The sequence below is a fragment of the Salvelinus namaycush genome, chromosome 6 (genome assembly GCF_016432855.1).
Source record: "Salvelinus namaycush isolate Seneca chromosome 6, SaNama_1.0, whole genome shotgun sequence".
Taxonomy (NCBI): domain Eukaryota; kingdom Metazoa; phylum Chordata; class Actinopteri; order Salmoniformes; family Salmonidae; genus Salvelinus; species Salvelinus namaycush.
The window spans coordinates 8,289,039-8,315,228 of NC_052312.1; the positions used below are offsets into that span (position 1 = coordinate 8,289,039).

Below are 26,190 nucleotides of genomic sequence, written 5' to 3' on the forward strand. Positions count from 1 at the left end.
ACTGTACAATGTATACAATCATTTTGTATTGATTAAATAGAATATTTGTGTTTTCTGCGGAATAGACACGTGGTACGAAAGGCATTTCACTGTACTTGTGCATGTATCCAGGCAGACAGAATATTCTACCCAAATAATAGGCTATACATCACCGTCGTCCCGACAGCTGATAGGCTGCATGGCTCACACCCCTCATGTACACTCCTCAATGCCATCATCCCTTCTCAGCTGTTCGAGGGAGATTTTTTTTTTGGGGGGGGGGTCTCGTTAATAGTGAATATCCCTGCATATTGTCATGGTCTGTGCTATCTGAAATCCTTGGGACGTCCGGGATCAAAGGCCATTGTAATTGAAATGGTTGAGGTAAGGGTTAGGATAAGGGTAGGGGTTAGGTTACGGACGTCCTAAGAATACCGTATAGCACTAACCATTATTGTCACGAAGAGGATCAACTGTCAATTGGGCTGGAGGTTCTGTAAGACCCGCCCTATGTGCTCGACATTTTGTATGTGCGTTTATATATAACAGTGCAGGACTGGCAAACCAACTCTGGTGTCCATACTTTGAAGAGACAGAGGGAGGAAGGACACACAGTGTGACACGCGAAGCCATCTCTCATCATCCTCGGTTGATATTTGCCTTTCGGATCTACAGTCGCACAATAGAAAATACGCATTTACCAAGATGCCCAAGCCACTGACAGACCAGGATAAGAGGAAGCAGATATCTGTGCGGGGGCTTGCAGGAGTGGAAAATGTTTCAGACCTTAAGACCAATTTTAATCGCCATCTCCACTTTACGCTGGTAAAGGACCGAAATGTGGCGACCAAAAGGGACTACTACTTCGCCTTGGCCAACACTGTCCGCGACCATCTGGTGGGCAGATGGATCAGGACGCAGCAGCACTACTATGAAAAAGACCCCAAAGTAAGCAAGCGACATGGTTGTCGCAGTGTCATAGTGATCCCATCCCCTCGCACGCTACTCGGCACGTACGCCTCTGTCAGACTCCGGAAAGTGGGAGGGATGGCTTCCCAGGGAAATATTACTGCGCAGTATGTGCAATGATGCTGAAGTCTAGACTAGGGATGCGCTTCAGACGCTATAGTTACAGAAACGTTATGTGTATAACATGTCTTTAAGTACCCTACCTATTTAATCTTCAATGTAATTAAGTGGTGAACATGAGCATGCCGAATTCTGTATTGAGCGCTCTAAAGCCCCTTACAAGTTACATAACCATGTTGTGCATCTCTGGAGGAGAACACGATTCAGTAAACGTTTGTCTCTCTCTATTCTAACATAGAATGCATCTGACGATGCATTGATAGCTGAAATGGAAGTGTCAATATTGTCAAGCTAGTGCTTGACACTTGTAGAATGACACTAATGCAGCGCACTGTTTAATGAGGGCCAGTCAACTGGTTGTTAAATATGTATTGCGTAATAGGATAGCCTAGAAGTTGCTGTAACCCAAACCAATATGTTTACATAGTAGCCTAAATACTGTCATGACACATTATATGTGTTAAATTCTTTTGGAGATGGATTTTAGCTGTTGGAATTATTCCTATTCTCTATCTCATACATATCAGTGGCACAGAAACAATGATTTATCAATGAATTGAACCAGAACGCACCAGAGGCTCTCTCTGCCTGATCCAATAAAGCTGATAGAACATTGTGTACTACCCAATCAGCATCATACCAGTATAGCCACATTCATTATTATGGTTGGTATGGGAACAAAATTATATTTTTGTGTGCAGAAGAGCAGACATCATGTTGATTGTATGATATGGTAACTTATAACAGAAATGTAAATGAAAAGGTCTGCAGTGTCATTGGGCTTGTAACTCCTGGCCCTGAGCTACAGGCCTTGAATGACATTCATTTTATTAGTGTCCGGAGGTCAACTTTAATAAAGCCAAAGTCACTGAGAACATATTTGCACAATGCCTCCTAAGAAATATATTAGCATTTGTGTCCACTAATCCTTAGGTGATAACACCTAGTCATCGAGCTCGGGTTCAACTACATTTTTGGTATTTGTACATTTCACATATAAATATGGCTATGTAGGCTTCATAAGCAGAAGAACAATCCACGCTCCCTAAAGTCATCAAATTTACAACCCACAGTAATAAAATCTGTCCTGTTGTTTTGTGTGTTAATGCAACCCCATCTGTGCCAATCTCCCTAGTCGCTCGAACATTTAGGAACTGATCACCAATGCTGCTATATTTATATCCAGGGACTGGATGCCTTTGTCACTTTATCTTAGTCACACTTAATGGGACAGGGGTGCACTCTGTTTTCCACGCCCTCATTTGCATTCCCCCGATTGTCGAAGAACAACATTTGAAATGTCAAAGGTCAATCAAAGGTTCAGGTGTCAACCCCTCCCAACTATACATTTAGGATCACGCCACCCTGCTCAACGCTGTTAAAATACTGTAGTGACCTTAGAAATAATCAAGCAGAAGAGTCATTTCATTTCATAGCTTCAGTGTGAGTAACATACCACATACATGAATTGGAACGTGAACGATTATATGATGTACAATGTACATTTCCTCTGTATAATGTTGTAATGGGTGGAGACAGGCTGCAGAGGAATATTATACTGAGATACAGTAAGTACAGTGTTGATTAATCCGTTAGGGTTTCAGGCCAGGAACATAATGCTGGCACTGTTTTCAGCACTCTTTATATAGGTTGTTATGAGACCTTGGGGTGTACCGTGTACCGAGAAAATAAACCCAGACTCAACTGGCAGGGAGTTTCAAGTGAGTTTCAAGTGAGTCCAAACGCACTCACAAAGAGCTGTTGCTTGACTGGTCGCCAAGAATAGCTCTCCTGTTGTTGGCAGCACCTGCTCTCTCCCCCTGGCCACAGCCGCTGCCTGAGGGTCATAGACAACGTGGCATTTTCGCAGGGCAACCACATGGGGGCACACTACTGTTGGGTGGCTGAAGGTGTTTAATATTGACACTGTACTGTACTGCATTAACTCTCCTTGATGAACCTTCCCCTGCTGTTCCTCTCTAGCGTGTGTATTACCTGTCCCTTGAGTTCTACATGGGGCGCACCCTGCAGAATACAATGGTGAACCTGGCTCTGGAGAATGCATGCGACGAGGCTACCTATCAGGTGAGAGATGGATAGGCCTTAGGCCACTCCTGGACCCTGACAGTGGACCATCATAGTTACCTCAACCTAGAACATTGCGTCTGACATACACTGCAGAGGGTATGGAACTGGCACATTGAACATTTATGCAACTGAAAATAAGTGCTTTTTCTCACACTTCATTCAAGATTCAAGGATACTTTCTTATGTAAGAATTTCAGGTACATTGTCCTGCTCTGAGATTGAACACTGCCCCATTTCCATCTATTCAGAAGAAAAAGCTTTTCCTAATACATTAATGTAGCTCCATCCTCCCTCATTTTATAATGTATTATAGACTAATGAAGTACTATGAATCTTAACAATGTATCTTCATCTTCATCAGTTGGGCCTGGACATGGAGGAGCTGCAGGACATTGAGGAAGATGCCGGCCTGGGAAATGGTGGCCTTGGACGGCTCGCCGGTGAGTTCCTCCTCCTTGACTCTCTATTGGTCTACCTCGCTGCTTCCCCCCTAAAAATAGTGTTGCCAACGACAGTGATGCTCAGTGGTCAGGACAACCCTGTCTCACCCCATCTCTCTCGCCCCCCCCCCTGTGCGCTCAGCCTGCTTCCTAGATTCCATGGCGTCTCTGGGACTGGCAGCTTACGGCTACGGCATCCGCTATGAGTTCGGCATCTTCAACCAGAAAATTGTGAATGGCTGGCAGGTAGTTTAACTGGCAAAGTTTACTATATGTATGTACATGTCTGTGTCTTTGATTACATGTTAGTCAGTGTAAATAGTCATTTTCGGTGCTTGTTGGAGTCATGTGCTTCAGATGGTCAAATTATTTTAGGAATCATTTCTCACATTTGTAAACTAGTCATAGTAAACTCATGATGCTGTATAATCATGATAATCGACAGGTAGAGGAGGCTGACGATTGGCTGCGCTACGGCAACCCCTGGGAGAAGGCCCGCCCTGAGTACATGCGACCCGTCCACTTCTACGGCAGAGTGGAGCACACCCCCGAGGGTTTGAAATGGGTCGACACACAGGTGAGAGACTACATAAAGACGATACAACATAGAAATAATAATCATTGTGGACGTAACTAAACATTACATGGCCCTTCTACATTAACAGGTAGTGTTGGCCCTTCCTTATGACACCCCGGTCCCTGGCTACAGGAATAACGTTGTGAACACCATGAGACTGTGGTCTGCCAAGGCCCCCTGTGATTTCAACCTGAAAGACTGTGAGTTACTTCTGGACTGTTTGGGCTTGTCTGTGTCTGTTTTATTGTTTAAACCTACTGATTAAATGATGTATTAATGAAAATCTTTACAACCTTTGTAATATTATTATCAGTAATCAAATTCAACCATCAGTTTGTTTATCCGTAATCTAATTCAACAATCGTGATGTTGATTGTCCTGATGGGAGCTGGAAAACAGTACTAGGCAAGACATTTGAAATGCTAGATGTGACCACAGCATTTTTGTTTGTTCTACAGTCAACGTGGGTGGCTATATTCAAGCTGTGCTGGACAGAAACTTGGCTGAGAACATCTCCCGTGTTCTGTACCCCAATGACAACGTGAGTAGAACCCAGTGTTGATTTGAACCTTTATTGAGCCAGACGAGTTCTACGAACAAATTCTTATCGACAATGACGATTCATTGTAACGAATCAATGAGTTTTCCTAATGCTGGCAAAACATTTCATCCATTTAAAGTATTATGTCTCCTGCTCAATATAGACACAGGTTCCTGTAAGAATGCATTTAAGCTGAGTCTTCAAAGCACTTCTCTGAGAACATCATAATAATAATCAAGTGTGATGGACTGTGGTCCTGTGTTTGACCCCAGTTCTTCGAGGGCAAGGAGCTGCGTCTGAAGCAGGAGTACTTTGTGGTGGCGGCCACTCTGCAGGACATCGTCCGTCGCTTCAAGTCCTCCAAGTTCGGCTCCACTGAGGTTGTGCGCGTTGACCTGTCCACCCTACCTGACAAGGTAAGATGGATACGATAGATAGTCTAGGACGCTATGTGTATGTCCTAACTGAATTATATGTATCAAAGTACCATATAGTCTCCAAATGGCTTTGTTCACTGAGCACACTCCGGTATGATGTGCTTCTACATCTGCATTGCTTGCTGTTTGGGGTTTTAGGCTGGGTTTCTGTATAAGCACTTTGTGACATCGGTTGATGTGAAAAGGGCTTGATAAATACATTTGAATGTGAGACTATGTGTTCACATGCAACAGTTTCCTCCCCTAACGGTGTCTTCCAACTGTATTGTCTGATGCCCTCTCCCCTGCCTGTATTGTAGGTGGCCATCCAGCTGAACGACACCCACCCTGCCATGGCCATCCCTGAGCTGATGAGGATCTTGTTGGACACAGAGCACCAGACATGGGAGAAGGTATAGTGCTGGTCCCCCTGCTAAAGCAATGATACATATAAGTGTAAAGAATACTTACCACAAATGGGGAAATGCTCCTAAATGGATTCACCAAACATTAACCAAGACAATTTCCTTCTACATGTATCATTGTATTTCCCTCATCTCTCAGGCCTGGGACATCTGTACACGTACCTGTGCCTACACCAACCACACCGTCCTGCCTGAGGCTCTGGAGCGCTGGCCCACCGACCTGCTCCAGAACCTTCTGCCCAGACACCTGGAGATCATCTACGAGATCAACCGCCGTCACCTGGAGGTAGAGCCAAACACTCCTGTAACACACAGTATTACAGCCGTACGAGTGTACGTATACAGGGCACTCCTGTAACACACAGTATTACAGCCGTACGAGTGTACGTATACAGGGCACTCCTGTAACACACAGTATTACAGCCGTACGAGTGTACGTATACAGGGCACTCCTGTAACATACAGTATTACAGCCGTACGAGTGTACGTATACAGGGCACTCCTGTAACATACAGTATTACAGCCGTACGAGTGTACGTATACAGGGCACTCCTGTAACATACAGTATTACAGCCGTACGAGTGTACGTATACAGGGCACTCCTGTAACATACAGTATTACAGCCGTACGAGTGTACGTATACAGGGCACTCCTGTAACACACAGTATTACAGCCGTACGAGTGTACGTATACAGGGCACTCCTGTAACACACAGTATTACAGCCGTACGAGTGTACGTATACAGGGCACTCCTGTAACACACAGTATTACAGCCGTACGAGTGTACGTATACAGGGCACTCCTGTAACACACAGTATTACAGCCGTACGAGTGTACGTATACAGGGCACTCCTGTAACACACAGTATTACAGCCGTACGAGTGTACGTATACAGGGCACTCCTGTAACACACAGTATTACAGCCGTACGAGTGTACGTATACAGGGCACTCCTGTAACACACAGTATTACAGCCGTACGAGTGTACGTATACAGGGCACTCCTGTAACATACAGTATTACAGCCGTACGAGTGTACGTATACAGGGCACTCCTGTAACACACAGTATTACAGCCGTACGAGTGTACGTATACAGGGCACTCCTGTAACACACAGTATTACAGCCGTACGAGTGTACGTATACAGGGCACTCCTGTAACACACAGTATTACAGCCGTACGAGTGTACGTATACAGGGCACTCCTGTAACACACAGTATTACAGCCGTACGAGTGTACGTGTACAGGGCACTCCTGTAACACACAGTATTACAGCCGTACGAGTGTACGTGTACAGGGCACTCCTGTAACAGACAGTATTACAGCCGTACGAGTGTACGTGTACAGGGCACTCCTGTAACAGACAGTATTACAGCCGTACGAGTGTACGTGTACAGGGCACTCCTGTAACACACAGTATTACAGCCGTACGAGTGTACGTGTACAGGGCACTCCTGTAACACACAGTATTACAGCCGTACGAGTGTACGTGTACAGGGCACTCCTGTAACACACAGTATTACAGCCGTACGAGTGTACGTGTACAGGGCACTCCTGTAACACACAGTATTACAGCCGTACGAGTGTACGTGTACAGGGCACTCCTGTAACACACAGTATTACAGCCGTACGAGTGTACGTGTACAGGGCACTCCTGTAACACACAGTATTACAGCCGTACGAGTGTACGTGTACAGGGCACTCCTGTAACACACAGTATTACAGCCGTACGAGTGTACGTGTACAGGGCACTCCTGTAACACACAGTATTACAGCCGTACGAGTGTACGTGTACAGGGCACTCCTGTAACACACAGTATTACAGCCGTACGAGTGTACGTGTACAGGGCACTCCTGTAACACACAGTATTACAGCCGTACGAGTGTACGTGTACAGGGCACTCCTGTAACACACAGTATTACAGCCGTACGAGTGTACGTGTACAGGGCACTCCTGTAACACACAGTATTACAGCCGTACGAGTGTACGTGTACAGGGCACTCCTGTAACACACAGTATTACAGCCGTACGAGTGTACGTGTACAGGGCACTCCTGTAACACACAGTATTACAGCCGTACGAGTGTACGTGTACAGGGCACTCCTGTAACACACAGTATTACAGCCGTACGAGTGTACGTGTACAGGGCACTCCTGTAACACACAGTATTACAGCCGTACGAGTGTACGTGTACAGGGCACTCCTGTAACACACAGTATTACAGCCGTACGAGTGTACGTGTACAGGGCACTCCTGTAACACACAGTATTACAGCCGTACGAGTGTACGTGTACAGGGCACTCCTGTAACACACAGTATTACAGCCGTACGAGTGTACGTGTACAGGGCACTCCTGTAACACACAGTATTACAGCCGTACGAGTGTACGTGTACAGGGCACTCCTGTAACACACAGTATTACAGCCGTACGAGTGTACGTGTACAGGGCACTCCTGTAACACACAGTATTACAGCCGTACGAGTGTACGTGTACAGGGCACTCCTGTAACACACAGTATTACAGCCGTACGAGTGTACGTGTACAGGGCACTCCTGTAACACACAGTATTACAGCCGTACGAGTGTACGTGTACAGGGCACTCCTGTAACACACAGTATTACAGCCGTACGAGTGTACGTGTACAGGGCACTCCTGTAACACACAGTATTACAGCCGTACGAGTGTACGTGTACAGGGCACTCCTGTAACACACAGTATTACAGCCGTACGAGTGTACGTGTACAGGGCACTCCTGTAACACACAGTATTACAGCCGTACGAGTGTACGTGTACAGGGCACTCCTGTAACACACAGTATTACAGCCGTACGAGTGTACGTGTACAGGGCACTCCTGTAACACACAGTATTACAGCCGTACGAGTGTACGTGTACAGGGCACTCCTGTAACACACAGTATTACAGCCGTACGAGTGTACGTGTACAGGGCACTCCTGTAACACACAGTATTACAGCCGTACGAGTGTACGTGTACAGGGCACTCCTGTAACACACAGTATTACAGCCGTACGAGTGTACGTGTACAGGGCACTCCTGTAACACACAGTATTACAGCCGTACGAGTGTACGTGTACAGGGCACTCCTGTAACACACAGTATTACAGCCGTACGAGTGTACGTGTACAGGGCACTCCTGTAACACACAGTATTACAGCCGTACGAGTGTACGTGTACAGGGCACTCCTGTAACACACAGTATTACAGCCGTACGAGTGTACGTGTACAGGGCACTCCTGTAACACACAGTATTACAGCCGTACGAGTGTACGTGTACAGGGCACTCCTGTAACACACAGTATTACAGCCGTACGAGTGTACGTGTACAGGGCACTCCTGTAACACACAGTATTACAGCCGTACGAGTGTACGTGTACAGGGCACTCCTGTAACACACAGTATTACAGCCGTACGAGTGTACGTGTACAGGGCACTCCTGTAACACACAGTATTACAGCCGTACGAGTGTACGTGTACAGGGCACTCCTGTAACACACAGTATTACAGCCGTACGAGTGTACGTGTACAGGGCACTCCTGTAACACACAGTATTACAGCCGTACGAGTGTACGTGTACAGGGCACTCCTGTAACACACAGTATTACAGCCGTACGAGTGTACGTGTACAGGGCACTCCTGTAACACACAGTATTACAGCCGTACGAGTGTACGTGTACAGGGCACTCCTGTAACACACAGTATTACAGCCGTACGAGTGTACGTGTACAGTGCACTCCTGTAACACACAGTATTACAGCCGTACGAGTGTACGTGTACAGGGCACTCCTGTAACACACAGTATTACAGCCGTACGAGTGTACGTGTACAGGGCACTCCTGTAACACACAGTATTACAGCCGTACGAGTGTACGTGTACAGGGCACTCCTGTAACACACAGTATTACAGCCGTACGAGTGTACGTGTACAGGGCACTCCTGTAACACAAAGTATTACAGCCGTACGAGTGTACGTGTACAGGGCACTCCTGTAACACACAGTATTACAGCCGTACGAGTGTACGTGTACAGGGCACTCCTGTAACACACAGTATTACAGCCGTACGAGTGTACGTGTACAGGGCACTCCTGTAACACACAGTATTACAGCCGTACGAGTGTACGTGTACAGGGCACTCCTGTAACACACAGTATTACAGCCGTACGAGTGTACGTGTACAGGGCACTCCTGTAACACACAGTATTACAGCCGTACGAGTGTACGTGTACAGGGCACTCCTGTAACACACAGTATTACAGCCGTACGAGTGTACGTGTACAGGGCACTCCTGTAACACACAGTATTACAGCCGTACGAGTGTACGTGTACAGGGCACTCCTGTAACACACAGTATTACAGCCGTACGAGTGTACGTGTACAGGGCACTCCTGTAACACACAGTATTACAGCCGTACGAGTGTACGTGTACAGGGCACTCCTGTAACACACAGTATTACAGCCGTACGAGTGTACGTGTACAGGGCACTCCTGTAACACACAGTATTACAGCCGTACGAGTGTACGTGTACAGGGCACTCCTGTAACACACAGTATTACAGCCGTACGAGTGTACGTGTACAGGGCACTCCTGTAACACACAGTATTACAGCCGTACGAGTGTACGTGTACAGGGCACTCCTGTAACACACAGTATTACAGCCGTACGAGTGTACGTGTACAGGGCACTCCTGTAACACACAGTATTACAGCCGTACGAGTGTACGTGTACAGGGCACTCCTGTAACACACAGTATTACAGCCGTACGAGTGTACGTGTACAGGGCACTCCTGTAACACACAGTATTACAGCCGTACGAGTGTACGTGTACAGGGCACTCCTGTAACACACAGTATTACAGCCGTACGAGTGTACGTGTACAGGGCACTCCTGTAACACACAGTATTACAGCCGTACGAGTGTACGTGTACAGGGCACTCCTGTAACACACAGTATTACAGCCGTACGAGTGTACGTGTACAGGGCACTCCTGTAACACACAGTATTACAGCCGTACGAGTGTACGTGTACAGGGCACTCCTGTAACACACAGTATTACAGCCGTACGAGTGTACGTGTACAGGGCACTCCTGTAACACACAGTATTACAGCCGTACGAGTGTACGTGTACAGGGCACTCCTGTAACACACAGTATTACAGCCGTACGAGTGTACGTGTACAGGGCACTCCTGTAACACACAGTATTACAGCCGTACGAGTGTACGTGTACAGGGCACTCCTGTAACACACAGTATTACAGCCGTACGAGTGTACGTGTACAGGGCACTCCTGTAACACACAGTATTACAGCCGTACGAGTGTACGTGTACAGGGCACTCCTGTAACACACAGTATTACAGCCGTACGAGTGTACGTGTACAGGGCACTCCTGTAACACAAAGTATTACAGCCGTACGAGTGTACGTGTACAGGGCACTCCTGTAACACACAGTATTACAGCCGTACGAGTGTACGTGTACAGGGCACTCCTGTAACACACAGTATTACAGCCGTACGAGTGTACGTATACAGGGCACTCCTGTAACACACAGTATTACAGCCGTACGAGTGTACGTGTACAGGGCACTCCTGTAACACACAGTATTACAGCCGTACGAGTGTACGTGTACAGGGCACTCCTGTAACACACAGTATTACAGCCGTACGAGTGTACGTGTACAGGGCACTCCTGTAACACACAGTATTACAGCCGTACGAGTGTACGTGTACAGGGCACTCCTGTAACACACAGTATTACAGCCGTACGAGTGTACGTGTACAGGGCACTCCTGTAACACACAGTATTACAGCCGTACGAGTGTACGTGTACAGGGCATTCAGAAAGTATTCAGACCCCTTCACTTTTTCCACATTTTGTTATGTTACATCCTTATTCTAAAATGGATTAAATAATTTTTCCGCCCCTCATCAAATCTACACACAATACCCCATAATGACAAAGCAAAAACAGGTTTTTAGAAGTGTTGGCAAATGTATTAAAAATAAAAATGGAAATGTCACATTTACATAAGTGTTCAGACCCTTTACTCAGTACTTTGTTGAAGCACCTTTGGCAGCGATTACAGCCTTGACTCTTCTTGGGTATGAAGCTGCAAGCTTGGCACACCTGTATTTGGGGAGTTTCTCCCATTTCTTTTTGGGGAGTTTCCTCCCATTCTTCTCTGCAGATCCTCTCAAGCTCTTTCAGGTTGGATGGGGAGCGTTGCTGCACAGCTATTTTCAGGTCTCTCCAGAGATGTTCAATCGCGTTCAAGTCCGGGCTCTGGCTGGGCCACTCAAAGACATTCAGAGACATGTCCCGAAGCCACTCTTGCGTTGTCTTGGCTGTGTGCTGAGGATCGTTGTCCTGTTGGAAGGTGAACCTTCGCCCCAGTATTAGGTCCTGAGTGCACTGGAGCAGGTTTTCATCAAGGAGCTCTCTGTACTTTTTCTCAGTTCATCTTTCCCTCAATCCTGACTAGTCTCCCAGTCCCTGCCACTGAAAAACATCCCCTCAGCATGGTGCTGCCACCACCATGCTTCACCATAGGGATGGTGCAAGGTTTCCTCCAGACGTGACGCTTGGCATTCAGGCCAACGAGTTCAATCTTGCTTTCATCAGACCAGAGACTTGTTTCTCGTGGTCTGAGAGTCCTTTAGGTGCCTTTTGGCAAACTCCAAGCGGGTTGTCATGTGCCTTTTATTGAGGAGTGGCTTTCATCTGGCCCCTCTACCATAAATGCCTGATTGTTGGAGTGCTGCAGAGATGGTTGTCCTTCTGGGAGGTTCTCCCATCTCCACAGAGGTATTCTGGAACTCTGTCAGAGTGACCATCGGGTTCTTGGTCACCTCCCTGACCAATGCCCTTCTCTCAGTTTGCTCAGTTTGGCCGGGCGGCCAGCTCTAGGAAGTCTTGGTGGTTTCAAACTTCTTCCATTTAAGAATGATGGAGGCAACTGTTTTCTTGGGGACCTTCAATGCTGCAGAAATGTTTTGGTACTCTTCCCCAGATCTCTGCCTCGACACAATCCTGTCTCGGAGCTCTACAGACAATTCCTTCAACCTCATGGCTTGGTTTTTGCTCTGACATGCACTGTCAACTGTGGGACCTTATATAGACAGGTGTGTGCCTTCCCAAATCATGTCCAATCAATTGAATTTACCACAGGTGGACTCCAATCAATTTATAGAGACATCTCAAGGATGATCACTGGAAACAGGATGCACCTGAGCTTTTGCAAAACTTTATTGAAAAACGGTTTTAGCTTTGTCATTATGGGGTTTTGTGTGTAGATTGATTTGGGGAGAAAAAACAATTTAATCGATTTTAGAATAAGGCTGTAACGTAACAAAATGTTGAAAAAGTGAAGGGGTCTGAATACTTTCCCGAATGCACTGTATATGAGCGAATATACTGTAAACATATATTCACGTGCCTGAGAGGATTAGGAGTTAGCTACTGTAAAAAGCAACAACATATCCCTCAATATTTGCTTCTTCAATGTGATGCAAACAAATGGGTGTGAAGGTAATTGTTTCCAATCCTCTTTCTCCTCCTTCCCTCAGCGCATCGCTAAGCTCTACCCCGGGGACCAGGATCGTCTGCGCCGCATGTCCCTAGTGGAGGAGGGCGACCAGAAGAAAATTAACATGGCCCACCTGTGCATCGTGGGCTCCCACGCCGTCAACGGAGTGGCCCGCATCCACTCGGACATCCTCAAAGCAACTCTGTACGAAGAAACGTTGTTTTTCTTATTTATTTATTTAAATTTTACCCCATTTTCTCCCCAATTTTCGTGGTATCCAATTGCTAGTAATTACTATCTTGTCTCATCGCTACAACTCCCGTACGGGCTCGGGAGAGACGAAGGTCGAAAGCCATGCGTCCTCCGAAACACAACCCAACCAAGCCGCACTGCTTCTTAACACAGCGCGCCTCCAACCCGGAAGCCAGCCACACCAATGTGTCGGAGGAAACACCGTGCACCTGGCTCCCTTGGTTAGCGCACACTGCGCCCGGCCCGCCACAGGAGTCGCTGGTGCGCGATGACCAAACCCTCCCTAACCCGGACGACGCTAGGCCAATTGTGCGTCGCCCCACGAACCTCCCGGTCGCGGCCGGCTGCGACAGAGCCTGGGCGCGAACCCAGAGTCTCTGGTGGCGCAGCTAGCGCTGCGATGCAGTGCCCTAGACCACTGCGCCACCCGGGAGGCCCGAATAAACGTTGTTATAGTTTGTTTTATTTCTAGCTACTTATGACGCTATCCCTAGCCAATATGGTAACCTGTTTTCCCACTGGCCCCATATGTTAAATGGTATTTGATCTATCAATCATTCATTGAGCCCACTAGGTTCAAGGACTTCTACGAGGTGGACCCCCACAAGTTCCAGAACAAGACCAACGGGATCACGCCCCGACGCTGGCTGGTCATGTGCAACCCTGGGCTGGCTGAAGTCATTGCAGAGGTGTGTGGTGGAGTGTAGCTAAAATCATAACCAAAGTGGAGTGACAGTTGGTGCTAGTGTCGCAGCGGTGTCTGAGAAATGATGATTCTAAAAATGGTTATTTCTGTATGTTTGAATGTTCAGAGGATCGGTGAGGATTACATCCGCGATCTGGACCAACTGAAGAAGTTGCTGACGTTTGTGGATGACGACTCTTTGATTCATGACATCGCCAAGGTCAAACAGGTCAGAACATAACAATCTCTTGAAATATGTTGTCATTGTAATTCGATTCACCATCTCAGTCTGAGCCCAGGTCCGTACTATACCTCCTAACACTTTACTGTGTCTATCTGTAGGAGAACAAGCTGAAGTTTTCTGCCTATCTCGAGGAGCACTACAAGGTGAAGATCAACCCCAACTCCATGTTCGACGTTCAAGTCAAGAGGATCCACGAGTACAAGAGGCAACTGCTCAACTGCCTGCACATCATCACTCTCTACAACCGTGAGTGGTCCTCTGTTCTTTTACAGCTTTACTGAGAGACATTATTCTGTCAACCAAGTTAACCTGTCGTCTTTTTCAATCAGGCATCAAGAAGGAGCCCAACAAGAATTGGACCCCCAGGACTATCATGATTGGAGGAAAGGTGAGCCACAATAGACGTTTGATCAAGTCATTAGGATACAGGTTGTACTGCAAAACTCATTGAATATATTTTGTTAGTATTAGTAGTAATTTTCCAGTACATGTGTGCACATTATACATCTTAGTAGTAAGCAGAATCAATGCACTCTATATATGTGTCTAGGTCATTAGGCTAAGGGAAGCCAATACCTAGTCCCGTGAGGTTCATTAGACGTGCATTATGAGCATAGGTTTGTATTACTCAAGCACCATTAGACATGCACCTGCATCAGGAGTGTGTGTGTCTGTTTATTTTTGTATCATTGTTATGGTTACGCCACCAATGGAATCTATGCCCTAATGTTTGTTTTTGTATCATTGCTATGGTTACGCCACCAATGGAATCTATGCCCTAATGTCTGTGCCAATAAGAAAATGGAAACCAAGCTAAAATGAGTGCAAGGCAAAAAGATATTGGTGGCTAAATGCCAAAGGGGAGAGAAGTCGAATCATTAACATAAAGAGGAGTTACTATGTGCGTGACGTAAGGATGAAAACTGTATAAAAGGTATGTGCCGAGGCTGGAAAGTCAGTTGGCCCATGGGCCAGCTCGGCTTGTTACTTTGTAATAAAGTCGATTTGAATTCACAAATAGAGAAATATGATTGAGCGAATATTTCCACGACATTAGCCTGTCCCACATCAGTTTGAGCTGTTTTACCAACTGCTATGGAGACAACGACCAAAGTTGGCAAGACAGCACAAACAGATCTGTGCCTTCTGTATAAGATTTTGGCATCCATGTGATTTCATATTCTACATTTTTTCCCAGGCTGCCCCTGGGTATCACACGGCAAAGCTGATCATTAGGCTGATCACTGCCATCGGAGAGATTGTCAACCACGACACTGTGGTGGGAGACCGCCTCAAAGTCATCTTCCTGGAGAACTACAAGGTCACTCTGGCCGAGAAAAGTAAATAATTCACATACTTGCTGCTTTCTTGGTTTTGTTTATGTTCCCATTGGAGTGTAGTTAAGGGGCTTCCCACTTCTTCCACATACATTTTCTCTCTGCCTTGTCTCATCTCTCTGTTTCGGGTTTCTCTCCACTCTCTCTCTCTCTCTGTCTCTGTCTCTCTCTCGCCAGTCATCCCTGCGTCCGACCTGTCTGAGCAGATCTCCACAGCTGGCACTGAGGCATCTGGCACTGGCAACATGAAGTTCATGCTGAACGGAGCGCTCACCATCGGCACCATGGACGGAGCCAACGTAGAGATGGCCGAGGAGGCTGGAGAAGAGAACCTCTTCATCTTCGGCATGAGGGTGGACGACGTGGACGCCATGGACAAGAGTGGGTAAGACAGTGGGGAGGTGAATGGATGGACGAAGGGTTCTGATCTGAGATGGTGGAGAAGAAGACATGAGGATTGGCATTGGATGATAGCTAAGGAGAGAACATTTCGGAAGACATGGAAGGATGCTTACTGGGTAAACTTTGGTGAAGAAGCCAAGATGATTTGCATGGTAAAGGATAGAACCGAAAGAGACAGCTTTTTGGATGACTTGGAAGGAAGGATGATAACTGGCATGCATCCCATAATGGATTTAAAAAAAATCTTCTTTATAAGTGTATCCTCTTCTTTATAAATGTATCCATCTCCTCAGATATGATGCCATGGACTACTACAACCGCATTCCTGAGCTGAAGCAGGCTATGGACCAGATCGCTGGTGGATTCTTTAGCCCCGACCAGCACGACCTCTTCAAGGACATTGTCAACATGCTGCTTCACCATGACAGGTGGGGTGGAAAACGCTGAGTCACAATACCCAAATACGGACACACTGTACTCTACCGTTATACACGCAGCCGCACAATGTCTAACCGAGCGTGATGTTTGTGTTACAGATTCAAGGTGTTCGCTGACTACGAAGCTTACATCAAATGCCAAGAGAAAGTCAGTGCTCTCTACAAGGTGAGTGTTTCATAGACTGAAAATCTTTTTAATATCAATTGTTTTCTTTCTTTTTTTCCTTCTTTTTTTGTTTGTATTTTACCCCCCAATTTCGATCTTGTCTCATCGCTGCAATTCCCCAACTGTCTCAGGAGAGACGAAAGTTGAGTTATGCGTCCTCAGAAACACGACCCGCCGTTCCGGTGACGCAACTTAGGAAATGGCTGCCTAGTTTTTCGTACTGCACATCGGTTGGGAATTTCCCCCCCAAATTCAAGTATTTACTCTGAGCATTATAATAACTTACGCAAAATGGAAAAGGGGAAAACAGGAAAAGGTCGTGGAGCTACAACAACAGCCCGTAACAAGACAGCAGAAGATATAATCGTCGAAGAACCCGAAATGGCTAATGCTAGCGCAAATAAGATAGCAGCAGCAAAAGAACCCTCATTTCGTGAGGTGATGAAGGAGGAATTGCGCGAGGCGCTCACAGGCTTACGAGAGGAACTTCGAGAAGATGTAAGAAAAGAACTAAATGAGTTCAAAAAGGACATTAACCAGAAACTGGAAGAAAACAAATTAGAACTTCACAGCATATCTACAAGAATGGGGGACGCAGAACAGCGCATTGGGGAAACGGACACATGGAACTTCGCAGTCAAGGAAATACTTGAACAGTCACTGAAAAGCCAACATGCACTACAGGCAAAAGTGACAGAACTCGAAGGTTTCTCACGTCGAAACAACATTAGATTTTATAACGTAGTAGAGGGCGCAGAAAAAGACTCTATGCCCAACTTCGTGGAGGGTCTATTCAAGGACATACTTGACGACGACACTGACCTGGGAATCGAGAGAGCACACCGAGCTCTGGCCTCAAAACCCCCCAGCGGCGCCCCACCAAGATCCATAGTAATACGGTTCCTAAAATTCTCAGTCAAAGAGAAAGTTTTACATGCTACCTGGAAAAAACCTGTTAACTTCCAAGGCCAACGAGTGTTCTTTGATCATGACTACGCGGGAGAGATACTGAAAAGAAGGAAAGAATACACCCCCATTAAGAAAGCACTTAAAGAGAAGGGTATTCGCTTCCAAACACCATACCCGGCAAAAATGCGGGTATTTCTGAAAAATGGCCCGGTTACATACGAGCATGCAGACGAGGCGGCTGAGGACCTGAAGTCAAGGGGCTTCCCAGTGGAGTATACCGCCAGGAGAAAGGCGACATCACCAGCGGAAAGACTCGAGCAGGCTCTCCCATGGATCGTTGTCAACAAGCAAGGTCATGGAGAAAGAGGGAAACCATCTCGGCGAGAGGACGTTCACATCCGAGAGAGACTCAGGCATTTCCAACGGGAAGATGAAAGACACTGAATCGGATTTAACAGAATTAATAGTTACCGCAGCTGTTAAGACTTTGGGTTGTTACGGTTGACATTGCAATAGATACAATATCTCCCCTATTTTCCCCCAATGCTGAACAAGGGTGAGTACCCAAAAGCATGTGTTCTTTATGAACACATTAAGTAGCGTCACGTTAATAACATATATATTAGCTAAGGATTAATGACACATTGACAACGGGGCGACAGAAGGGCATATCAAGGGGAGGATTCATGATATGCACGCATGACCGATATAGTTTTCACTTGTAATTAACCGATGTGTATAAGCGACGAAATAGGCGCCCTTATTATTTTCGCTTCCACCAGGTCTTGTTTGTGACTGACAACGTCACGCATTTTCATATCTGAGCGAGGGGCCCATCCTGCGGACAGGCTCATCCCCTCAAACCCCAGAGGCAAGAGACAGTCCTCTGACATGGGAGTCCAAATACCAAAGTACTTTCCCACTTTGGTTTACTTTATTATCGTTCTTGAATTTTCGTTCATTTTTAGGTTCATGATAAGCAGGCAGATATGGTGCACAGCTTTTTTTATTTATATCGATGCATCATCGGGAATTTAAGGTCATAAGTCTCAATGTAAACGGACTGGGGAGTGCCATCAAGAGAAGTAAGGTAATAGCAAAGATGAAACGGGAGAGAGTTGACATACTATTCTGGCAGGAAACTCACTTATCCACACCTGAACACGAGAAACTCAAGAAAATGGGATATAGGAACACTTTTTTTTCTTCTTACAAAATGGGTAGAAGGGGAGTTGCAATCTTGATCCCAAATTCAGTTAATTTTGAGTTTATGTCAGAAATAAAAGACAAGGAGGGTAGATTTATACTTGTTAAATGTAAACTGGATAACAAGGAAGTTACATTATTTAATGTATACGCACCCCCAGGGAGTGACATGGTCTTCTATAGGAAGGTGTTTGATTTAATTGCTACAGAAACCACTGGCACTCTTATCTGTGGAGGGGATTTTAACACAATTCTAAACTCAAAATTGGACAGCACAAATCAAAATAGGAAAATGAGCCTAGTTGCCAAAAAGATCAATAGGATACTGCAGGATCTAGGACTGCTCGATGTATGGCGTGACACCCACAAGACCGATAAGGAATATACTTTTTACTCAGCCCGCCACACTGAATACTCCAGGTTAGACTACTTTTTTATGTACAGTGCAGATAGACACAGGCTTAAGGATTGTAGGATCGGGCAGAGCGACTTATCAGATCATAATGGAGTTTACCTCACTCTACACCTTGATAGCAAACCAAGAAATACTACATGGAGACTTAATACAAGCATGCTGAATGATTCAGCATTCAAGGAATCAATAAAGACAGAATTGAACATCTATCTGGAGAATAATGATAATGGGGAAGTATCTCCTGCTATACTGTGGGATGCAGCTAAGGCGGTTATTAGAGGAAAAATCATAGCCACATCGTCTCTCAAGAAAAAGATTAAAGCACAGAAACTGCTGAAATTACAGGAAACCCTAAGAAACTTAGAACGATCTCATAGTCAATACAAAGACCCTCTTATATTACGAGAGATTCAAAAGGTAAAACAGGAAATTGACCAGATTTATAGAGAAGAAGTAGAGAAAAAGCTTAGGTTCCTGAAACAACGATATTATGAAGCAGGCTCAAAGGCAACCAAATTACTAGCATGGAGACTCAGGAAACAACAAGCACAGAATACCATTTTTAAAATAAAAGACCCCAAAACAAAAAAGATCACATGCAAATTAGATGAAATACAGAATGCATTTGAATCATATTACACAAATCTGTACAAGCAACCAGAGAAGGCAGATGCACAGACAATAGAGCACTTTTTGAACTCACTTGATCTCCCCTCAATTGGGACAGAGCAAAATGATAGACTAACTTAAGAAATATCCACCGAAGAAATTAATAAAGCAATATCTCAACAAAAAGTCAACAAGTCTCCAGGCACTGATGGCTTCCCTTCAGAATGGTTCAAGACCTTCAGAGAACAACTAACACCTCTACTTAAGGCCTGTTTTAACTGGACTCTGAGGGAGGGTGGTCTCCCACCGTCATGGAGAGAGGCCATCATATCTGTAATCCCAAAAGAGGGTAAAGATAAGAAAGAATGCAGTTCATATAGACCTATCACAATTCTTAACACAGATTATAAACTATATGCATCAATAATAGCCAAAAGAATGGAGAACATAATCCCAGAATTGATTGACGGAGATCAAACTGGTTTCATACAAAATAGGCAGACACAGGACAATATAAGGAGAACACTACATGTCATGGACCACATTACTCAGAATAAGACAAGTGCAATATTAATCAGTCTAGATGCAGAAAAAGCATTTGATTCAGTGGGATGGGATTACCTATTCCAAGTTATGGAAAGATTTGGTTTCAACAAAGAAGTGATACAGTGCATCAAAACACTGTATTCATGTCCGACCGCTAGAATAAAGATAAATGGACATTTGACACGAACGATAAAATTAGAGCGAGGGGCAAGACAAGGCTGTAATCTTTCACCCACGCTCTTCTCCTTGTACCTCGAACCATTAGCACAGGCAATAAGACAGGACCCAACCTTAGAGGGAATAACAATAAGAGACAGTGAACATAAGATATGCATGTATGCAGATGACGTTCTGTTATTCCTTAAAGACCCAGGCTCAAGCGTACCTAGATTGATGGATGTTCTACAAACATTTGGAACATATTCAGGGTATGTGCTTAACGTACACAAGACCCAAGCCCTAGTATATAATTATACCCCACAGGAAGAGCTGAAGAATAGGTATAACTTCACCTGGACCTCTTCATCCATTAAATATCTTGGAGTATACCTACCAAAAGATACACCCAAACTTTATAGCATGAATTACGATCACATCAACAAGAAAATATATGATGACCTAGACAGGTGGAACTCACTTCCCTTAGATCTTAGTAGTAGAATTGAAACAATCAAAATGAACATCCTGCCGAGGTTATTGTATTTGTTCCAATCACTGCCCATAGAAATCCCACCTAAACAGTTTAGGGAATGGGATAAACGGATATCAAGGTTTATCTGGAACAGTAAGAGACCAAGAACTAGATATACAACATTACAATTACCAAAAAACTGTGGGGGTATGGCCTTACCAAACCTAAAAGATTACTATGTGTCAGCCCAATTGAGACCCCTGGTTTGTTGGTGCAATTCAGAATACGAATCCAAATGGAAAGACATCGAGACTACTTTGACAGGGATACCCATACAGTCAGTTTTGGGAAATAAGGACATGGTAAAAGAAATATACAATAGACAAAATCAGTGGATTAATTTCTCTCTGAAGACATGGTTTAGGGTAGTTAAGCAAAATAATTTAGACAGAGAGATCAAACTGCTGAGTTGGCCCGCATACGACCCCAGCTTCATCCCTGCAACTCAGGACAGCAGATTTAAACAATGGACACAGAAAGGCATCACATCATTCAGTACAATTATAAGGAATGGGAACCTAGATAACTTCCAGGACCTAAGTAAAAAACATGGCTTGGATAAACAAGATTTTTACAGATACCTACAAGTCCGACACTATTTCTTAAGGGAGATAAAAGTGACTGACCCTCGAGCACCTCCAAAATTAATCCAAGTATTCACTAACGCATACAACTTGGGGAGTAACAAAAAAACGATTTCAAATCTCTACTTGGGCATTCAATCCTCAAAGAAACATTCTACAAACTATATTAAAAAGAAATGGGAGGAGGAACTTAACATTGAAATAACTGATGAAACATGGTTGAACATATTAGAGACTCAACAAAGCTCCACCAACTCAAGGTCATGGAGAGAATTCTGTTGGAAGAATGTTATACGTTTCTTCATAACACCTAAACTGAAATCAAAACAGACTGGCTCACCACACCCTTGTTGGAGAGAATGCGGTCTATTGAGGGCGGACCACTCTCATATCTTTTGGTCCTGCCCCGCAATCGAAACTTACTGGGGAGAAATAAGATCTAACATTGGAAAAATAATGGGATTTGACATAGAACAAACATTCATTTCTTTGTACTTGGGTGAAATAGCAGATAACTTACACAATAGAGAAAAGTACCTCTTGAAGGTCCTACTGGCAGCCAGTAAAAAGGCTATCACTAGGAAATGGCTACAAAAAGACCCTCCCACAGTGACACAATGGATAGACATTGTAGAAGAAATACACCACATGGAGCGTATGACCTTTGCTTTAAGAACTCAACAGGAGAGAGGTCAGGAATACTGGGAGAAATGGGTTTCATACTTGGAAAAGGTCTAATTCAAAGATGCTAATGTAACTAATATGATGATGAAGGTATGAAGTGCACTGTAACTGCCAGATCATTTTTGTTCTTTTATTTTACTTTATTTGTACTTTCTTTGTGTTCCTACAATAAAAACAAAGTATATAAAAAAAGAAACACGACCCGCCAAACTGTGCTTCTTAACACCCGCCCGCTTAACCCGGAAGCCAGCCGCACCAATGTGTTGGAGGAAACGCTGTTCAACTGACTACAGAGGTCAGCCTGCAGGTGCCCGGCCCGCCACAAGGAGTCGCTAGAGCGCGATGAGCCAAGTAAAGCCTCACCGGCCAAACCCTCCCTTAACCCGGACAACGCTGGGCCAGTTGTGCGCCGCCCTTTGGGACTCCCGATCACGGCCAGCTGTGATACAGCCCGGGATTGAACTTGGGTCTGTAGTGACGCCTCTAGCATTGCGATGCAGTGCCTTAGACCGCTGCACCGCTCGGGAGGCCCTGTTTTCTTTCTTTTTTGTAAAGTGTATCGAGACTTGTTAAATGCTCTATAAATAAATTGTGACTTGACTATTCCCCTGTCAGTTATAAGAATTTTTACAGATACATAACATAACAGTATTCCTTCCTTCTGCAATGGTTTTAATTTCCCCTCTCTTCCCATCCATCCCAACAGAACCCTAAAGAATGGACCAAGATGGTGATCCACAACATCGCTGGTTGTGGTAAATTCTCTAGCGACCGCACTATCTCCCAGTACGCCCGGGAGATCTGGGGCATGGAGCCCAGCCTGGAAAGGATCCCTGCCCCAGACGATCCTCGCCAATAAACCCCAGCCCTAAAACCAACCTCTGGTTTTTCCACAGCCCCAGCTTCTGGTTTTTCCACAGCCCCAGCTTCTGGTTTTTCCTCTGGCTATTCCACAAGAAAACCATTTCAACATGAGAAATGGTTTAGAAACCTGAAAGCTCCCTGTAACTAGTACATTTTCATTGTGTCATTTCATTGTGGTCAGTATTAGTTGATGATTGACTATACATGTAGCAATCCCTGTCCGGCTACGTGATGGCCAATAACTGATACCACTTTCAACCTCGACATTCAGCATTAAATTTCTCAATGGGCTAATTCAAAATCAGCATTCACCTTCTCAATGGGCTAATTCAAATCAGCATTCACCTTCTCAATGGGCTAATTCAAATCAGCATTCACCTTCTCAATGGGCTAATTCAAATCAGCATTCACCTTCTCAATGGGCTAATTCAAATCAGCATTCACCTTCTCACATGCACCAGCAATGCATAGTCAACTGGCTTGTGCAACATTAATATCATCAATAACACTGTTCACCATCATTTAAGCTAACATGGTCAGAGAATACACCCTTTAACAGTTAGTGGGGTCAACAAGTAGCTGGACACCTCACCACTGTCTAATGGTACCAAAACCATGTCTTCCAAGACTGAGACATGATGGGACATAGAGACTTATCAAAATAAAGTATTCAAAATAAGCACGTTCTTCTCACATAGACACTGTGATTCTACACTACTGATTCGGCCTGCCAAGGACCACCTCTTTATTCATATCTGCACCGAATAACCACTCAAGTTGAAGGGACTAGGTTAACATGCGTGATCCTTGATGTTATAAAACTGTTTGCTCAATGTATGTCTGTCTGTATGTCGAATGTAGTAATTTTTGCGTGTTATTAATGCTTGTGTTTTGGGTAGCCCACACACAATCCTTATTGCTAAAATACTTTCTGCTATAGGCTGTGTTTTGTTTAGAATGATCCCATCAGTATATCCTCAAAACGTTGTTCCAGTGTTGGAAAATGATCCTTCATATAGTGCAACAAACTAAGCCTTCTCTCCTCCACCTTCTCTGCCTAATACCTCTCTGAGTGACTATAATGCTGCCTTAACTAAGCTGTGTGTGTAGTTGTTCAGCCTAAAGTGACCCCACATTGACTTCTCACTGTTAAGCTGCAAGTCTTTTTTGATGTTCAGATAAATAAGCATATCTGGTACAATAGTATTTCTCACTGTTTGGAAGTCTTGGACTTAATGTTAACGCTACTGAATCACTAGTAATTGAGTGTGTAGGGTTGATAAAGATTGCACAACGTCCAGTAGTTTTCTTCCATTAGAGAGATTCTGAAAAGCACTTAAAGCTTCAAACTCTGCATTCTCTTGTCAATGTGAAACAACAGTCAATAAAGGAGACAAAGTTACAACACTTGTGTGATATTTTGTTACTTTCCAAAATGGCTACATTCACTCATCGCTTGTATGTCTAGATGGTTTTCTGTCTACCAATCAAAACGGAGCAAATTTCCACGCGAAAAGTTTTAAAGATCGTATGACGTAGCTTCCGCAGGTCAGGACTATAAAGTCTCAAACAATGCCAACGCAAATAACACGCAACAAACTCACAAACAAGCTAGCCTTATAAACGGATCCTGTTGATGCGGTTGAATCATGTCTGGCCTTCTGCGCGGAATGCTGAAAGTACGGTCAACTGTGGCTTCGAGGACACGTGCAATCAACCAACGAGCAAACGTATCCAGTAAACCCCCTAAAGACAACATCGGCGCTGCAGTGAGTAGGCCATATATATTTATAAACAGTTTTGTTATTTTTCTGTTCTGTGAGTAGGCCATCGTTGAAGCTAGCCATCTAGTTCAGATAGTAGTTGGCTAGCTGATTTCAATTATTCACCGAAATTTCAAAATATACTTATCCAAATTATGTTGACTTTTTTTAAATAATCAATTTCTTGCATGCCTTATTATTGGCAATAATATGACTTGCCAACCTGTGTTCTTGGGTGACGTGTATGAGTATGACAGCCTTGCCTCTCTGTTCACAGGAAACTGCTTTCGTCATGAGTATTTTTGCGGTGGCCATACTTGGACCATCTGGTTGGATCCTCGCCAATGTTCAGGACTACCAGAAGCGCTGAACTGTTAATGTACCACGGTTCTTGGATCAGAAGTCAACTGCTGCATTCCTTTTTCTGGCCTATGATGCTTGAACTGAAGTCACGAAATGACCTTTTTGACATTTTATCTCAATAAAAACACGTAATCCAATTCTAGTATCTGATCATTGTTTCAACATTTTTAGTTTAGTGTACATTATACGCGGTGAAACGATTTGACCATTTATCTATATCAAACCGAGGTGTGTGAAAATCGTATATAACCAACTATGTGCTGAAGTCCTGGCTAGGCATGCATTTAATTCCACAGTATTTCAATTACATTTAAAATTTCAAGGACAACGTGGGGACTGTAACAGAACTTTTTGTAGTTATACTTGAATAAATTATTTGTATATATTAAATGTAGCGATTCATAGCTTACAAAATATTTTTACAATGGTGTGGAGTGCCAAAATGGATGTGGTGGCTTCAAAATCATGCTGCTGTCATCACCGTGTGTGTATATACAGTGAATTTGGAAAGTATTCAGACCCCTTGACTTTTTCCACATTTTTTTACATTACAGCATTATTCCAAAACATTAAATTGTTTCCCCCCCCTCATCAATCTACACTAAATAACCCATAATGACAAAGCAAACACAGGTGTTTGCAAATGTGTAATAAAATAAATATAATTTACAAAGGTATTCAGACCCTTCACTCAGTACTTTTTGAAGCACATTTGGCAGCGATTACAGCCTTGAGTCTTCTTGGGTATGGCGCTACAAGCGTTGCACACCAGTATTTGGAGAGTTTCTCTCATTCTTCTCTGCAGCTCCTCAAGCTCTGTCAGGTTGGATGGGGAGCGTCAGAGGATTGTCCCGAAGCCACTCCTGCATTGTCTTTGCTGTGTGCTTAGGGTCGTTGTCCTGTTGGAAGGTGAACCTTCGCTCCAGTCTGAGGTCCTGA

The 26,190-nt window shown here is 44.6% G+C and overlaps 1 protein-coding gene across 1 annotated transcript; it reads left to right on the plus strand.

Moving 5' to 3' along the window:
• The first annotated feature begins 316 nt into the window (after nt 1-316).
• On the plus strand, nt 317-24,527 carry LOC120049592 (glycogen phosphorylase, muscle form). The gene is made up of 20 exons (XM_038995887.1): nt 317-927; nt 3,052-3,153; nt 3,518-3,596; nt 3,739-3,842; nt 4,042-4,173; nt 4,262-4,373; nt 4,632-4,714; nt 4,987-5,130; nt 5,451-5,543; nt 5,695-5,841; nt 13,135-13,298; nt 13,921-14,035; nt 14,159-14,260; nt 14,374-14,521; nt 14,605-14,663; nt 15,474-15,615; nt 15,790-15,997; nt 16,308-16,442; nt 16,551-16,617; nt 22,968-24,527. The coding sequence occupies exons 1-20, from the start codon at nt 685-687 to the stop codon at nt 23,118-23,120; spliced, it is 2,532 nt and encodes an 843-aa protein (XP_038851815.1). The 5' UTR covers nt 317-684; the 3' UTR covers nt 23,121-24,527.
• The last annotated feature ends 1,663 nt before the right edge of the window (nt 24,528-26,190 follow it).